Genomic DNA, 18,924 nt, shown 5'->3' on the forward strand with positions numbered 1-18,924 from the left:
TGACCCTGTATGACTAACCATCCTGCGAGATGGGGACATGTATTACCACTGCTGCCTTATTCAGTCTTGTGTTGATGATATCCTCAAAATGCTTCTGGAGTCTGCCAGTGCAGACTGCTTATCACATGCCTCTGTATGACTAACCATCCTGTGTGATGGGGATTGTTTAGCATCACCTAGTTAGCTCTCTTGACACACTGTACTCCACTTCATATAGTCTAGGGCAGCTGCACTAATGCAGATGTACCTAAATGTGTTAATGTATATGTAACTTATATTGTATTTTTTTAAATAAAGATAAAAAAAAATAATATAACAAAAAATAATAATTTTCCTTCACTTTTTATCTTTATCTTCTGTTTCTCTTCTCCAATTTCCCTTTTCACCATCCTTACTTTGCACTCTTCTTAGTCCTTTCTTTGTCTTTGTATTTTCAGTCCTCCTTGTTCCTCTCTCCATTTCTCTTTTCCATCCTTCTATTTCTCCTTTTCCTTGCCAGACCCTCCTTGTTACCATCTTTCCACATTCTTCCCCCCCTCCTATCTCCTTCTTCCTTCCCTCCCCCCATCCCCCCACCTTCCCCATCCCTCCCCTCCATCTTCCACTTTTGAAGACAGTTTCCTGTCTTCAAAAGTGGCAATAAATATATTAATATATAATAAATCTAATATATATATATGATAACTTATAACTCTGAAAGAAAATTATACAAGAAATAATTGAGCTTTCATTTCTGTTGCAACACTACGTCACGATATGTAAGACTATTGCAACACTACCTTATGATAGGTAAGAAACACAAATTTCGTGTTACATTTACCTTCGAGGATATACGCTATAATATAGTACATCATAATATTCATCACGTGTTCATTTCTTCAGGAATCTGTCTGTTGTTTTCTCTCTCTCTCTCTCTCTCTCTCTCTCTCTCTCTCTCTCTCTCTCTCTCTCTCTCTCTCTCTCTCTCTCTCTCTCTCTCTCTCTCTCTCTCTCTCTCACTCTCTCTCTCTCTCTCTCTCTCTCTCTCTCTCTCTCTCTCTCTCTCTCTCTCTCTCTCTCTCTCTCTCTCTCTCTCTCTCTCTCTCTCTCTCTCTCTGTGAATGTTTACCAAGAAGGAGAATGAGAAGGTGAAGGGAAGACGACCTTTCGGTCCGTCTTGGACAATCGACTTGAGAATGGTCCAGGACGGACCGAAAAGTCGTCGTCGTCCCTTCACTTTCTAGCGTGTGGTCTGGTCAACATTCTTCAGCCACGTTATTGTAACTCAGCGACTGCATATGCATGTAACCTTTGTAGAGTGATATCGACTAACATTTCAAAAGTTGTTAAGTTGCTGACTTGATCGAAGAGTCTCGTAGTCTGAGTAAATATTAAAGGGGTGAGGGGGCGACGGGGGAGGGAGGGGGGGGGGGAGGAATGGGGGGGGGGGGTGTCAGGTGTTGACGCAGCCCCCTGCTATTGACGTCGTCTCCTGCTGTTGACGTCGTCTCCTGCTGTTGACGTCGTCTCCTGCTGTTGACGTCGTCTCCTGCTGTTGACGTCGTCTCCTGCTGTTGACGTCTCCACCTGTTGTTGACGTCGTCTCCTGCTGTTGACGTCGTCTCCTGCTGTTGACGTCGTCTCCTGCTGTTGACGTCGTCTCCTGCTGTTGACGTCGTCTCCTGCTGTTGACGTCGTCTCCTGCTGTTGACGTCATCTCCTGCTGTTGACGTCTCCACCTGCTGACCACATCAGCCTCCGACCTGTTGTTCATATTGCCTCTCGTCCCTCCACACCTGCGGAAGCCTCGTATCTCGTCCGTCCACACCTGCGGAAACCCTCGTCTCTCCTCCGTCCACACCTGCGGAAGCCTCGTCTCTCGTCCATCCACACCTGCGGAAACCCTCGTCTCTCCTCCGTCCACACCTGCGGAAGCCTCGTCTCTCGTCCGTCCACACCTGCGGAAGCCTCGTCTCTCGTCCGTCCACACCTGCGGAAGCCTCGTCTCTCGTCCATCCACACCTGCGGAAGCCTCGTCTCTCGTCCGTCCACACCTGCGGAAGCCTCGTCTCTCGTCCGTCCACACCTGCGGAAGCCTCGTCTCTCGTCCGTCCACACCTGCGGAAGCCTCGTCTCTCGTCCGTCCACACCTGCGGAAGCCTCGTCTCTCGTCCGTCCACACCTGCGGAAGCCTCGTCTCTCGTCCGTCCACACCTGCGGAAGCCTCGTCTCTCGTCCGTCCACACCTGCGGAAGCCTCGTCTCTCGTCCGTCCACACCTGCGGAAGCCTCGTCTCTCGTCCATCCACACCTGCGGAAACCCTCGTCTCTCCTCCGTCCACACCTGCGGAAGCCTCGTCTCTCGTCCATCCACACCTGCGGAAACCCTCGTCTCTCCTCCGTCCACACCTGCGGAAGCCTCGTCTCTCGTCCATCCACACCTGCGGAAACCCTCGTCTCTCGTCCCTCCACACCTGCGGAAGCCCCGCCTCTCGTCCGTCCACACCTGCGGAAGCCTCGCCTCTCGTCCGTCCACACCTGCGGAAGCCTCGTCTCTCGTCCATCCACACCTGCGGAAACCCTCGTCTCTCCTCCGTCCACACCTGCGGAAGCCTCGTCTCTCGTCCATCCACACCTGCGGAAACCCTCGTCTCTCCTCCGTCCACACCTGCGGAAGCCTCGTCTCTCGTCCATCCACACCTGCGGAAACCCTCGTCTCTCGTCCCTCCACACCTGCGGAAGCCCCGCCTCTCGTCCGTCCACACCTGCGGAAGCCTCGCCTCTCGTCCGTCCACACCTGCGGAAGCCTCGTCCGTCCACACCTGCGGAATCCTCGTCTCTCGTCCGACCACACCTGCGGAAGCCTCGTCCCTCCACACCTGCGGAAGCCTCGTCCGTCCACACCTGCGGAAGCCTCGCCTCTTGGATATCTGAGTGCCACTGAAAAGTGGCAGTGAAAAGTGCGCCACAGAAAATTACTCGGATTTTTGTTTGGGGATAAGCTGGGATGGGTGGTGGTGGGGGGGGGGGTTAGAGTGAAAGGTTAAAGGTCAGCAGAGTCTGGTGGGTCAGCAAGTGTTCAGAAGCTGGAGGACCGCAGATTGAACTTTAGTCTCCCTATGTTCACTGTAGTTACGCTTGTTAAACATGAACGAATCCACAGGAGCCGTGGTGTGGGCTCGAACCCAGGCGCTGGGTGTTCCCCGGACTTAACATATTCAACGTTATGTTACCGCAGGTGGCCCATGTGTTACCACAGGTGGCCCATGTGTTACCGCAGGTGGACCATGTGTTACCACAGGTGGCCCATGTGTTGCCACAGGTGGCCCATGTGTTGCCACAGGTGGCCCATGTGTTACCACAGGTGGCCCATGTGTTACCACAGGTGGCCCATATGTTACCACAGATGGCCCATATGTTACCACAGATGACCCATGTGTTACCACAGGTGGCCCATGTGTTACCACAGGTGGCCCATATGTTACCACAGGTGGCCCATACGTCACCACAGGTGGCCCATATGTCACCACAGGTGGCCCATATGTCACCACAGGTGGCCCATATGTCACCACAGGTGGCCCATATGTTACCACAGGTGGCCCATATGTCACCACAGGTGGCCCATACGTTACCACAGGTGGCCCATATGTCACCACAGGTGGCCCATATGTTACCACAGGTGGCCCATATGTCACCACAGGTGGCCCATACGTTACCACAGGTGGCCCATATGTTACCACAGGTGGCCCATATGTTACCACAGGTGGCCCATATGTTACCACAGGTGGCCCATATGTTACCACAGGTGGCCCATATGTTACCACAGGTGGCCCATATGTTACCACAGGTGGCCCATATGTTACCACAGGTGGCCCATATGTTACCACAGGTGGCCCATATGTCACCACAGGTGGCCCATATGTCACCACCTGTCACCGTAGTTTCCCTCGTTCATTTTTCATCATCACTGAATCTTATCAATTCAATGTTCCATAAACATTTATCCCTGATCCCTGGGTCAATGGTGACCTTTTATCCCTGAGTCCTGCGTCACCCAGCGTCACCCAGCGTCACCCAGCGTCACCCAGAGTCACCCAGCGTCACCCAGCGTCACCCAGCGTCACCCAGCGTCACCCAGAGTCACCCAGCGTCACCCAGAGTCACCCAGCGTCACCCAGAGTCACCCAGCGTCACCCAGCGTCACCCAGCGTCACCCAGCGTCACCCAGCGTCACCCAGCGTCACCCAGAGTCACCCAGCGTCACCCAGAGTCACCCAGCGTCACCCAGCGTCACCCAGCATCACCCAGCGTCACCCAGCGTCACCCAGCGTCACCCAGCGTCACCCAGAGTCACCCAGAGTCACCCACCAGTCCGCTCACCCAACCTCTCGTCTCATGCCACTGAAAAAGAACCGTAAGGAAATTCTTCATTGATCGTGGTGTGTGTGTGTGTGTGTGTGTGTGTGTGTGTGTGTGTGTGTGTGTGTGTGTGTGTGTGTGTGTGTGGTGTGTGTGTGTGTGTGTGTGTGTGTGTGTGTGTGTGTGTGTGTGTGTGTGTGTGTGTGTGTGTGTGTGTGTGTGTGTGTGTGCATGTGCGTCAGAGTGTGTGCGTGCATTTGCGTCTGTGTATGAGCGCGACTGTGCTTGTGCGTCTCTGCGTGCATGTCTGTTGTGCTCGTGTCTGGACGTGTGCGTCTGCGCGTACGTGCGCATGCGTGCGTGCGTCAGAAGCAGGTTTGGTTGGTGGACGTTGTGTGCGCGAGCGAAGGACGGGTGCTCTGTGCCTCTTCTGCCAGACAGACAGGGGGCCAGGCAGACAGGCAGACAGACAGACACAGACTGACAGGAATACAGGCAGACAGACACAGAGTGACAGGCAGACAGGCAGACAGACAGACGAAGCAACAGGCAGCCTAGATAGCGAGGTAGGAAAACTGTAAAATTCCAGCAGTGTTTTCTCGTCACCGACTTTCTTTTTTTTCGTGTTTATTATTTCTTACGGGGAAACGTGTCCCCAATTCTTTTTTTTTCTCTCTCTCTTTCTCTTTCTCTCTCTCTCTCTCTCTCTCTCTCTCTCTCTCTCTCTCTCTCTCTCTCTCTCTCTCTCTCTCTCTCTCTCTCTCTCTCTCTCTCTCTCTCTCTCTCTCTCTCTCTCTTTCTCTCTCTCTCTTTCTCCAGCTTACAGTGTTGTTGGGTTGGACGGGTGTGTGGAGGTCCGGACGGGTGTGTGGAGGGCCGGCCGGGTGTGTGGAGGACCGGACGGGTGTGTGGAGGACCGGACGGGTGTGTGGAGGGCCGGACGGGTGTGTGGAGGGCCGGACGGGTGTGTGGAGGACCGGACGGGTGTGTGGATGGCCGGACGGGTGTGTGGAGGACCAGACGGGTGTGTGGAGGACCGGACGGGTGTGTGGAGGACCGGACGGGTGTGTGGAGGGCCGGACGGGTGTGTGGAGGACCGGACGGGTGTGTGGAGGGCCGGACGGGTGTGTGGAGGACCGGACGGGTGTGTGGAGGGCCGGACGGGTGTGTGGAGGACCAGACGGGTGTGTGGAGGACCGGACGGGTGTGTGGAGGACCGGACGGGTGTGTGGAGGACCGGACGGGTGTGTGGAGGACCGGACGGGTGTGTGGAGGACCGGACGGGTGTGTGGAGGACCGGACGGGTGTGTGGAGGACCGGACGGGTGTGTGGAGGACCGGACGGGTGTGTGGAGGACCGGACGGGTGTGTGGAGGACCGGACGGGTGTGTGGAGGACCGGACGGGTGTGTGGAGGACCGGACGGGTGTGTGGAGGACCGGACGGGTGTGTGGAGGGCCGGACGGGTGTGTGGAGGGTCGGACGGGTGTGTGGAGGGCCGGACGGGTGTGTGGAGGACCGGACGGGTGTGTGGAGGGCCGGACGGGTGTGTGGAGGGCCGGACGGGTGTGTGGAGGGCCGGACGGGTGTGTGGAGGGCCGGACGGGTGTGTGGAGGGCCGGACGGGTGTGTGGAGGGCCGCACAGGAGTGCCGGCGTGACTGCCGTCTTGTCATGCGCTGGAGAGGGCTGTGTGGGCTGGCCCAGCGCTGTGCCGACAGTGTGGCGCCCGAGCCCTCCGGAGTGACACTGCCACCCTCGCCTCACAGCACCTGCCCCCAGGCAAATTCTCGACCATTATTTAATTCCTCGTTGGCTAATCTCCTGAAGTTAGCTCCTTCTGAGGCCTTGTCGCCAGTCCTCGCTGGAATTCCTTGGCGCCTTCTCGTGGCCGCCGCCGAAAGACGTATTAAACTTTTGCATTCTTCCCGAGGGACCAACGAGTGCTTGGACCCTCTCCGCGAGTGGACATGTAGCAGCTGCTGGACATGGCCCGGCCTTTCTTACCTTGAGGGACATATATATATCGGTCTGGACATCTAGAGGGTTTAACAACCACACAAGGACCATACATAGAACCGCCGGGGCGTCTGTGTGTGTGTGTCAAATTTGAGACCGTTATATGGGTATGTTGTGACGGAGGTGCTGAGGCCGTGTAATGACGCACTCGACCTGACAAAGAACCTCCGCGTGTTCTTGATCCCGAGGACGAGTACAGTCGCTGAGGCTCGGGGTATTCATCAGGTGCGAGGGCCCGGAAAGCGATTGGCAAAGCGCGGGTAAACAGCGTGAGAGCCGGAGATCGATAAGGCTGGTATTGTTGAAGAGTGAGTGGTGGTCACAGACGATTCGTAGGTAGTCTCTGCCGCTCCTATCGACCCAAACACTCGCTACCAGGTTTCCTCAACCACCTGTGGACGCTGCTCCCACCTGTACCAAGTGCCAGATGGTTTACTTGTGAGGCTTTGAAGGCCAGGGAAATAGGGAGGTGCAGCCAGCTTGTCGCGGTACTGGCTGGAAGGTCTGCAGCTAGATGGAGCAGCACAGTCGTGTGCGCCCCGACAGCTGCAAGTGGTGACGAGCAGGACTCGCTCAACAGCTAGCGTGTAGCGCCGGTTATCCCAGAAGAGGCTTCGAACAAGTCTCTCGGTAGACACTGAACCGAACTCAAGTGATCCGGGTGTTCACGTCTAATAAGTATCGAAATCCTTTCGTGCAAACAGAAGCAGCCGAATGCCACCAGAGTCGCCCTGAGCCTGCTTGCCGGACTAGTTTATGGCCACGCCATGGCTCTTAAATGGAATCTTGAACGCAATGATGACTTGGCACTCACGGCCAGGTGGTCATTCAGACACCATCTGACGCCACCTGTCACCCGTCAGCTGACCGCAACTTGCGTCTTGTGAAGTGGAGAGGCTGAGGATGCGAGGACAGTGTAGAGCAGCCGTAGCAGTAGGCTTGGCTCCCCCTGACTGGACGGTCTTGCAGTGGTGGGCCTCAAGGTGAAGTCCGGTGTCTGCTAGACGCTATGGTAACCTGAGATGCTGTTCGTGGTGTTATTTGAGAAACCTCCGTTGGTTTGGTTCCTTGATAGATGGCTGGTTCGCTCTGACGTCAGATGATCCAGAGAAATCAACTATTTAGCGGATTATTAGTTAGCGTCTTTTGGACAGCTTTTAGATGCTTCTCTGGTTATCTAACGAGACATACTGAGATAATTTATGCGAGTGACGCTGTGTCGTTTAGTGTCTTCGTTTCATCAAGTTTTGAACGATAAGCCACACTAGTGATCGGGTGGAAAACAGACAGTTCAACAATAAACATTTCCCCGACACGTGTACTGAACACGACAATGAAACCCCACGCTAGAACACCCCACCAGAGGTCATACTCGGACGACCTGACCTCGGTGACGACGCCCACCTCGCCTGCCCCACTCTCGCCGCCCTTCTCCCCCTCCCCCCAGCCCACCTCGCCCACCACACCAACGGAACTCCCTGACAAAGGTGGGTCATAACAACTTACCATCAGTAACCAGTCTGTCTGGTCAGCAGCTCATTTGATCAGTAATCATGATCAAAATAATCATATAACTATATTTATGACAGTTACCCACATGATTAGTTACAGGATCAGTTTTCCTTCCAAGAAGAATTAATCTAAAAATAAGTAACATATGGGCTATTAATGGTATTGTAATTATTTTCTTAATAGGTTATCTGTTCCCAAGAGTGCATCCCTGTATAGATCTTCCCCTCATATATCAGATCTTGGCCTTATATGTCAGGTGTCCACACATACCAGGTGGGGATATATACCAGATATTCACGTGTAGCAACCGACCACCAACTGCTAACCGGAAAACTCACCCGGCCATGACAGAGCTCCAATTAAGTTACTAGCACTACACGTCAGCATGCAACAGTGCAACCATGCTTCCTCAGGTGATAGCAGCGTTGCATGCCGGAGCTGATCAATAAGATGGTCACCAAGACGTAATGACAGCATACGCCAGCCCCTGCAAGATGTTCGTCTCCCCCCGCCCCCACCACCACCACCATCATCATCCACATACCTTCCTGTCCCTGCCTCCCTCTGTTGCAGCCTATTGCTCATACATCTCTCTGTCTCTGTCTTTCTCTCGCTCTCTCTCTTTCTCTCTCTCTCTCTCTCTCTCTCTCTCTCTCTCTCTCTCTCTCTCTCTCTCTCTCTCTCTCTCTCTCTCTCTCTCTCTCTCTCTCTCTCTCTCTCTCTTTCTCTCTCTTTCTCTTTCCCTTCCCGCTTCCTCTCTTTCACTATTTCTCTTCGTTCCTCTATTTCATTTCCTTTGCTTCTTCCCATTCCTCCCTTTCACTGTTTCTCTCCCCTTATCCGGCCTCTACCCTCACATGTTTCCCCTCCCTTCCCCTTCATTCCTCCCTCCCCACCTCTCCTCACCACTCCCTCACACCCCCTTCCTCCTTAACATTCTCCACCCCACCCCCTAACTCCCCCCCTCCCCCTCCCCCGCCGTGGGTGTGTACGGTTGTCATGGCAACAGTCACCAGTGACCGTCACTCCGGCCGGGGAGCCTCGGCTGGTCCCTCGTCCGAGGCGTCCTCGTCTGCTGGTCTCTCTCCGTGGTTGGCCGTTATCAACATTAGGTTGTGTCTTAAGTGTTCCAAATATATGTTATCTTGTGTGAATTGTTATGTGGACTAGATTAACTGCAGCATGTTTTAAGCATACATCAACTTACTCACAAGCATATACGTCACACACATACGTCCCCCCACACACACACGCCCCCCCCCCGAAATGTGTGAACATTTCGTCTATGTCCACTCTGTCAATTCCTCTGAGTATCTTATACGTTCCTATCATGTCCCCCCTCTCCCTTCTTCTTTCTAGTGTCGTAAGGCACAGTTCCCTCAGGCGCTCTTCATACCCCATCCCTCGTAGCTCTGGGACGAGTCTCGTTGCAAACCTCTGAACCTTTTCCAGTTTCATTATATGCTTCTTCAGATGGGGACTCCATGATGAGGCGGCATACTCTAAGACTGGCCTCACGTAGGCAGTGTAAAGCGCCCTAAATGCCTCCTTACTTAGGTTTCTGAATGATGTTCTAACTTTTGCCAGTGTAGAGTACGCTGCTGTCGTTATCCTATTAATATGTGCCTCAGGAGATAGATTAGGTGTTACGTCCACCCCCAGGTCTCTTTCACGCGTCGTTACAGGTGTGTGTGTGTGTGTGTGTGCGTGTGTGTGTGTGTGTGTGTGTGTGTGTGTGTGTGTGTGTGTGTGTGTGTGTGTGTGTGTGTGTGTGCGTGTGTGTGTGTGTGTGTGTGTGTGTGTGTGTGTGTGTGTGTGTGTGTGTGTGTGCGTGTGTGTGTGTGTGTGTGTGTGTGTGTGTGTGTGTGTGTGTGTGTGTGTGTGTGTGTGTGTGCGTGTGTGTGTGTGTGTGTGCGTGTGTGTGTGTGTGTGTGTATGCGTGTGTGTGTGTGTGTGTGTGTGCGCGCGCGTGTGTAAGTGGACCAAGAACCTCTAAACTCGGTATAAAAATCAACACAAAATCTTAATGAATTTCAAAATACTTTTTTAATTATACTTTCAAGTGTTGATGGCCGCGAGCCTTTAAATACTTTCTCAAATTCTCAAACTATTTTGATAATTTATATTACAGTGTTCTGCTTCATTTTTTTATAAATTTCGCCCGACCACCGTCACACCAACGTCTAGCCTCACCCATCTGGTGATCCATGTAATGGAGCAGTGATCAGTCGGGGACGCAACTCTCACGCCTCTCACCTTTATTTATAAGTTGATCTATACTGCGAGAGTGAGATTGTGTGTGTGTCTGTCAGTTTGTCTCTGAGAGTTGGAGGCCAGATGTAGGCCGCCGCACTCAAATTCCCAGGATGAATGGTCTATTGAACGAGACGGACGTACTCTGGGTAGGCCTAAGTTAAATGTTTTAAGAATGATTAGCAATGATTAACACCCCCAGACGATTTTCAGATCATTGAGAATATTGAAATGTACGGTGTTATTCCCCTAGAGTTTTTTGTGATCGTAACTATGTATTTCTAAGACATTGCTGTCGTGAGTCTCAATACATTTTCTGAGAGATGGAGGGAGAAGGAAGAATCAGGAAGACTGAAGCTTTATTCTCATGAGCGCAGGCGGGAGAGATACATACTAATTTATACGTGGAAAATATTAGAGGGGCTGGTCCCAAACCTGCACACAGAAATAACATCGCATGAGACCACGAGGCATGGCAGGATGTGCAGAGTACCCCCGTTGAAGAGCAGTGCAACAGGTACTCTGAGAGAGAACTCTATCAACATCAGAGGCCCGATTAACTGGCCGACCCCACACAGTGTTCAAGAGAGAACTTGATAAGCACCTCTAAAGGATACCTGATCAACCAGGCTGCGATTCGTACGTCAGGCTGCAAGCAACCGCGTCCAACAGCCTGGTTGACCAGTCCAGCAACCAGGAGGCCTGGTCGACGACCGGGCCGCCAGGTCGCTAAGCCCCGAAATCATCTCAAGGTAACTTCAAGGTAAGGTAGAAAACCGGGAGGGGGAAAGGGATAGGAAGGAAAACGGGGATGTGGAGAGAGAGAGAGAGAGAGAGAGAGAGAGAGAGAGAGAGAGAGAGAGAGAGAGAGAGAGAGAGAGAGAGAGAGAGAGAGAGAGAGAGAGAGAGAGATGTGGAGAGAGAGAGGGAGAGAGAGAGAGAGAGAGAGAGAGAGAGAGAGAGAGAGAGAGAGAGAGAGAGAGAGAGAGAGAGAGAGAGAGAGAGAGAGAGAGAGAGAGAGAGAGAGAGGAAAAGAAGAGGCGTGGAATGGTGGTGTGAGGGAAGAGACAGACAGTCCCCGTCACCGCCGGGGACTCCTCCTAGTTGTATATTTCTCCAGAGGTGTAGCCAGCTCCCTGCGGCTCCTGCACTTCTCCAGAGGTGTAGCCAGCTCCCTGCGGCTCCTGCACTTCTCAGAGCTTATATCTCGTCAAACAAATTAACTCTGAAAGACTCCTAAAATGATTCATAGGCGGAGCATACTGAGCTACACCTCACTCCCCAGTGGTCACTGATAGGTAAGTACCATCACCCAGGATTACACACCATCGTCCAGAACCTTCCAAACACAACCCACCATCACCATCACCACCACCACCATCACCACCACCGTCCCCAACCACCACCACCGTCCGCCATTACCCAATATACTCTGGCAATGTCCACACACAATAACGTCTCCATAATAAACTCACTCGGTCAAACGATTTCATTCCATTGCGGTCGTGTTACTGCGCCTCCGACTTGGGAGAAGTCCGCCTCGAGTTGAACCCAAGTTTACAAAGTTTGAAACCAACTCTCCAGCGGTAGAGAACCGATTGTCTTTTGTGTGAACACCCGTGAGGCTGGCGGCGGTGCGGCCCCCTGCCGTCCTGTTGGGCAGGCGAGGCCTTCCTCTCTGGCCGTTACTACATGTATGGACACTCTAATTCCTTGGTGTCATGTGGAACTCACGGGGCTTAATGAGCTCCTTGGTGTCATGTGGTACTCACGGGGCTTAATGACCTCCTTGGTGTCATGTGGTACTCACGGGGCTTAATGAGCTCCTTGGTGTCATGAAACACATATATGTCTCACGCTTGAAATACTGAGGCTTCTCTGTCATAGCAGTAGCACTTAAAAATCACACGACACATATCAAAATCACATGACACATACTAAAATCACACGACACATACCAAAATCACACGACACATACCAAAATCACACGACACATACCAAAAAGCAAATTACTCACAATTTAATTTAAAAATCCATGCACCAAATATCTAACAATAATTCGGTAACGGATAATTAAAACTTTGAATCGAATATGACCGGGATAACTAGCCCTTCATTTATCCAGGGGCCGGGATAAATGGTATTACAATGGTAATCCTCAGGCAATTACATATTCGGTTACCCAAGATTCGGATACCTGTAACCGGATATGTGGAATTTGGATCAGCTTCACGAATTTCATAAGATTCTCGTATCTTAGAATTAGATTACCTTGAGGTCCTTCCGGGGCTTAGCGTCCCCGCGGCCCGGTCGTCGACCAGGCCTCCTGCACACACACATGAATTTCTCCAGGTATAAAATAGCCTAAAATCGGATAAATGAGAAACTAGGTAACTTTAATTCCGATAAAAGAAGGCTCTTGGGTGGGAGCCATTTGTAATATTTCCAGGGCACCCAACTCCATCCCTCTTGATTAAATATAGATTATCAAAGACTCAGTTAATTAAATTTCTACGCATCCGCGATCCGGTCATTAACGGGCAACTTGATTTTAGAAAATTCGGTTAAAGTGAACTTCACTAGTACAAAATGGGGGTTACCTTGAGGAGCTTCCGGGGCTTAGCGTCCCCGCGGCCCGGTCGTCGACCAGGCCTCCTGGTTGCTGGACTGATCAACCAGGCTGTTGGACGCGGCTGCTCGCAGCCTGACGTATGAGTCACAGCCTGGTTGATCAGGTATTCTTTGGAGGTGCTTATCCAGTTCTCTCTTGAACACTGTGAGGGGTCGGCCAGTTATGCCCCTTATGTGTAGTGGAAGCGTGTTGAACAGTCTCGGGCCTCTGATGTTGATAGAGTTCTCTCTCAGAGTACCTGTTGCACCTCCGCTTTTCAACGGGGGTATTCTGCACATCCTGCCATGTCTTCTGGTCTAATGTGATGTTATTTCTGTGTGCAGGTTTGGGACCAGCCCCTCTAACATTTTCCACGTGTAAATTATTATATATCTCTCCCGCCTGCGCTCAAGGGAGTACAGATTTAGGCTCTTTAGTCGGTCCCAATACTTTTGGTGTTTTACTGAGTGAATTCTAGCAGTATAGGATCTCAGCACGCTCTCCAGGTCGGCAATTTCTCCAGCTTTGAACGGGGCTGTCATTGTGCAGCAGTACTCCACTCTAGAGAGCACAAGCGTTTTGAAAAGTGTCATCATCGGTATAGCATCTCTAGTGTGAAAAGTTCTTGTTATCCAACCTGTCATTTTTCTTGCAGTTGTGACGGCTACTTTATTGTTCTTTAAAGGTAAGGTCTTCCGACATGAGTACACCCAGATCCTTTACATTGCCTTTTCGTTCTATGTCATGATTTGCCTGAGTTTTGTACGTGGTTTTCGTTTTTTATATTTTCATTTTTTCCATAGCGCATGAGCTGGAACTTATCCTCGTTAAACACCATATTATTTTCTGTAGCCCATAGAAAGACCTGATCTACATCTGACTGGTCTTCGAAACTTTGATAACGAGGTCGCTGGTAAGGTGTGATGTTGTTAACGAGGTCGTTGGTAATGCGTAATGATGATAACAAGGTCTATGATAATATAATATCAAGTCAGTTAGTATAGATTCGGTTAATAAGATGGTTCGGTTAAAAATACCGTAAATTTTTAGAAAATCCGATTAAGATAACATCACGGCATTTTCTAATATAGTAAAAATTACACAACAAAATTCGGTTAACGAAAATTTTGCCGTAGTAACTTTAAAATTCAGTTTAAAGAGATCCTTGATCGGGATATCCTGTTAGGGTGAGCGTTAACCAGGATATCCGGCTATGATTAACGATGATCAGGATATCCGGTTAGGGTGAACATTGTCCCGGAGAGCCGGTTACAGTGAACGTGTATTTTACAAGATTAATTGCGTTAACGAATGTGGAGTTTAAGACATCCCGTTAAAGCGTTAATGACGCAGCATAGTTTAACCCCAAGCTTCTTGTACGGGTCCTGTCGTTAAGTGTCTTAGTAACACACACACACACACACACACACACACACACACACACACACACACACACACACACACACACACACACACACACACACACACACACGCACACGCACACGCCTCCCCTCATTCCTCATTTCCCCTCGTTGTCTTGCTGTTTCTCATCGTCTACCTTCGTTGTCTTGCTGTTTCTCATCGTCTACCTTCGTTGTCTTGCTGTTTCTCATCGTCTACCTTCGTTGTCTTGCTGTTTCTCATCGTCTACCTTCGTTGTCTTGCTGTTTCTCATCGTCTACCTTCGTTGTCTTGCTGTTTCTCATCGTCTACCTTCGTTGTCTTGCTGTTTCTCATCGTCTACCTTCGTTGTCTTGCTGTTTCTCATCGTCTACCTTCGTTGTCTTGCTGTTTCTCATCGTCTACCTTCGTTGTCTTGCTGTTTCTCATCGTCTACCTTCGTTGTCTTGCTGTTTCTCATCGTCTACCTTCGTTGTCTCTCCTCGTCGTCTCCATTTAAATATTTCACCTTCTACTTAGTTTTTTAATACTGTATTCTTCATCTTTTTGTGTTTCCACTCTTTTCTTTTTCGTCTTCTTTCTGTTCTTCCCTTCCCTTTACACTCACTGTCCTCTTCCCAAGTTTTCTTCCTCCACTTTTTGTAACTTTTTGTTGCGTTTTTCCCCTCAGCTGAGTTACTTTGTTCCCCGCCGCCCGTCACCCAAATCCTGGCGCTGAACTTCGTGATCTGCGGCTCTGAAGTTCTTAATCCCCTTCCCTCCCAGCTTGGTCTATCCCTGCCAGCTTGGTCTCTCTCCCTCCCAGCTTGGGCTCTCTCCCTCCCAGCTTGGGCTCTCTCCCTCCCAGCTTGGGCTCTCTCCCTCCCAGCTTGGTCTCTCTCCCTCCCAGCTTGGGCTCTCTCCCTCCCAGCTTGGTCTCTCTCCCTCCCAGCTTGGGCTCTCTCCCTCCCAGCTTGGTCTCTCTCCCTCCCAGCTTGGGCTCTCCCTCCCAGCTTGGTCTCTCTCCCTCCCAGCTTGGGCTCTCCCTCCCAGCTTGGTCTCTCTCCCTCCCAGCTTGGGCTCTCCCTCCCAGCTTGGTCTCTCCCTCCCAGCTTGGTCTCTCTCCCTCCCAGCATGGTCTCTCCCTCCCAGCTTGGTCTCCTTCCCAGCTTGGGCTCTCCCTCCCAGCTTGGTCTCTCCCTCCCAGCTTGGTCTCTCCCTCCCAGCTTGGTCTCTCCCTCCCAGCTTGGTCTCTCTCCCTCCCAGCTTGGGCTCTCCCTCCCAGCTTGGGCTCTCCCTCCCAGCTTGGTCTCTCTCCCTCCCAGCTTGGGCTCTCCCTCCCAGCTTGGTCTCTCTCCCTCCCAGCTTGGGCTCTCCCTCCCAGCTTGGTCTCTCTCCCTCCCAGCTTGGGCTCTCCCTCCCAGCTTGGTCTCTCTCCCTCCCAGCTTGGGCTCTCTCCCTCCCAGCTTGGTCTCTCTCCCTCCCAGCTTGGGCTCTCCCTCCCAGCTTGGTCTCTCTCCCTCCCAGCTTGGGCTCTCCCTCCCAGCTTGGTCTCTCTCCCTCCCAGCTTGGGCTCTCCCTCCCAGCTTGGTCTCTCCCTCCCAGCTTGGTCTCTCTCCCTCCCAGCATGGTCTCTCCCTCCCAGCTTGGTCTCCCTCCCAGCTTGGGCTCTCCCTCCCAGCTTGGTCTCTCCCTCCCAGCTTGGTCTCTCCCTCCCAGCTTGGTCTCTCCCTCCCAGCTTGGTCTCTCTCCCTCCCAGCTTGGGCTCTCCCTCCCAGCTTGGGCTCTCCCTCCCAGCTTGGTCTCTCTCCCTCCCAGCTTGGGCTCTCCCTCCCAGCTTGGTCTCTCCCTCCCAGCTTGGTCTCTCTCCCTCCCAGCTTGGTCTCTCCCTCCCACCATGATCTCTCCCTCCCTCCCAGCTTGGTCTCTCCTTCCCACCATGGTCTCTCCCTCCCAGCTTGGTCTCTCCTTCCCACCATGGTCTCTCCCTCCCAGCTTGGTCTCTCTCCCTCCCAGCTTGGTCTCTCCCTCCCACCATGATCTCTCCCTCCCTCCCAGCTTGGTCTCTCCTTCCAACCATGGTCTCTCCCTCCCAGCTTGGTCTCTCTCCCTCCCAGCCTGGTCTCTCTCCCTCCCAGCATGGTCTCTCCCTCCCAGCTTGGTCTCTCTCCCTCCCAGCTTGGGCTCTCCCTCCCAGCTTGGTCTCTCTCCCTCCCAGCTTGGGCTCTCCCTCCCAGCTTGGTCTCTCTCTCCCAGCTTGGTCTCTCTCCCTCCCAGCTTGGTCTCTCTCTCCCAGCTTGGTCTCTCTCCCTCCCAGCTTGGTCTCTTCCTCCCACTATGGTCTCTCCCTCCCTCCCAGCTTGGTCTCTCCCTCCCACCATGGTCTCTCCCTCCCTCTGACCCTGTCCTCTCTCTATGCCCTTGCGCTCACCTCCGGCTGCAGATTCCTGGAATTCTATTGCGAAATATAACGGGTCTGTGCGACGGGTGCTCAGTGCAGCGTGGAGAAACACTTGGATACAGGGGGGGATACCAGAAGCTCTTCCATCAGCGGGTATAACTCTAATTCGCAAGGGGGGGAGAAAAGCCCTGAAAGTTCTTGATCAGGAGTGATCAGGAGTCAGATCTCATGGTTCATGGAGAATAATGACCCTCACAGCGGGCCACAGAGGACTCCCTCCCAGGCTACAATAGATGCAGGCTACAGCGGGCTGTCTCCCAGACTACAACTGATACAGGCTACAGAGGGTTTCCTCCCAGACTACAAGCATACAGGCGTTTTGACAGTCTAATTACAGGAAGTCCCGGGTAACCTAGTCCACTTGGCGGGCAAGAATCGATGACAAACACTGTCCGCCACACCAAGTGTCTCCCGCTCGCTGCCTTCCGGGTCTGGCAAGTCACGTGTGGTCACCTGAGGACCGTCTTGGGAGAGAGAGAGAAGGGCGCTTGAGTTATGAGAAAACTCAGTTGTTTTATTCTGTCAAGAGGAAGTGATAATAAGAACAGTAGAGTTATGTGTTGGAAAGATTATCTTGGCGGTGTTGTTGGTTTGGCTAGCAGCTCAGGAGAGTTATCTTGACAGAGAAGTTGACAAAGGGACTTGGTTCGAGAGGGTTATCTTAGGAGTTTTAGCGAAGACAAATATGTTATCATGAAAGTGTGGTAACGAAGGGGAAGTGTGAGAGTGGGGTTCATTTAAGTTGTCTGCACTATGAAGGAAGAGATCTGCTCTGGACTGACTTTATTTCACGTTGAAAAACACGGAAGTGAGAAGCGTATATTTCAAGATGCCGTTTTGCGTGTCGTGGCCGTATTGCCCATCACAAGAGGGCCTACTGCTGGGCCAGTGGGCCCCGGGGAGCGCTGAGGCCAGCCAGGTGAAGGTGACGCGCTTGAGCGAGTCTTACAATAACGAAGAGTTAATTTAGCGAGTGTAATACCAGTGTGGAGTTTACATTCACTGTGTTAGGTGGAGCTGCAGTGTTTGGTGAGGTTGTTGCACAAGTCAATACCCGAGTCGGACCAACAATTACACAGGCCGTCCTCGTCAACAAAGGCCAAATGCTCGCTAATCCAGCCGCCAAACCACTGTTAATGAATAAAAAGCAATTTACACGCGACTCAGCTGATGACGTTCGAACATTTCTCGAATATTATTTTATTTTGTTCGACTCGCACCTCCATGAACGCTTCACCCACGTACCCCAATTACAAGCTTTCGCCAGGAGAACCTAAACATCTTACATCATATTATAATATTTCGTAACCTTAATTTATACATGAGAAAAAAAAAGGAAGTTTTGGGTCGGCCACAGCTTGGAGGAGCATAGCCCGAGGACGGGGTGATGTCTCTGGCCTCCACCTCACTGACCACTCTCTCGGTCAGAGACCGGGCCGCGGAGACCTTGATCCTCGGAACTATCACAAGACTTCCTTATTGTTCTGGACAAGTACACTACGAGGTATACAAGGCCCAGCGAGGCGGGCCCCAGCGAGGGTGGGCCCCAGCGAGGGGGGCCCCAGCGAGGGTGGGCCCCAGCGAGGGGGGCCCCAGCGAGGGTGGGCCCCAGCGAGGGGGGCCCAACGAGTGGTGCCAGTGTGGCGGGGAGGGGGGGGGGGGAGCAAAAGGGGGAGGGGGGTCTGGCAACACCATAATGCCGGCACGACGCGATATCGACCATTATAATGTGGGCGGCCTCCAGTGGTCTATTGCCTCTGTCGCCTCCACCTTGTGTCTCTGACTTTGTTGTCTTCACACCGTCTCCACCGTCCCTTCCATTACTCCTAAAGCATCGCGCTCTTCCTTTACCCCCATCGTCCTCTCCGTCTCTTCCTCCATTCATCCTCGGCACTAAAGTCTATAAATGTTATTTAAGGACTTCTTTGAGATCGCGAGAAGAGGTTAGGTTGAAAGTGAGTGTCTTTTTGGCATTATTAACACCGGTTTATAGAGCGGCTGCGTTAAGGGTCCAGTTGTTGTTCCCTTCTCTCTCTCTGTCTGTCTCTCTCTCTCTCTCTCTCTCTCTCTCTCTCTCTCTCTCTCTCTCTCTCTCTCTCTCTCTCTCTCTCTCTCTCTCTCTCTCTCTCTCTTTTAACTAATAAATGTAAGTACTAACAATTAATGGTTTTAGTCTTGTTCATTAGTGCTATCAATTAAACTTCTACCAAGACTAAAGATGAACCTTCACTTTGTCTAAAATTGTAATGAGCGATGGAGGGCAAGCACTCCAGGAGAGTGGTGCATGCCCAAGATGGCAGCGAACTTGTGCCTCTGGTAGGGTTTTGTAGCCCCTTTTAAGAAGGTACAGGTGC

General features: G+C 52.1%; 1 protein-coding gene across 1 annotated transcript in view; it reads left to right on the forward strand.

The window, feature by feature from the left end:
• The first annotated feature begins 6,043 nt into the window (after positions 1–6,043).
• Positions 6,044–18,924, forward strand: part of LOC123758842 (Ca[2+]-channel protein alpha[[1]] subunit D) — a 797,128-nt gene continuing 784,247 nt past the window's right edge. Inside the window, exon 1 of the mRNA XM_069338501.1 lies at positions 6,044–7,840. Coding sequence (XP_069194602.1) covers positions 7,687–7,840 — 154 coding nt within the window. The 5' untranslated portion in view covers positions 6,044–7,686. The remainder of the gene's footprint in view (positions 7,841–18,924) is intronic.

This window comes from Procambarus clarkii, chromosome 1, assembly GCF_040958095.1.
Source record: "Procambarus clarkii isolate CNS0578487 chromosome 1, FALCON_Pclarkii_2.0, whole genome shotgun sequence".
NCBI lineage: Eukaryota > Metazoa > Arthropoda > Malacostraca > Decapoda > Cambaridae > Procambarus > Procambarus clarkii.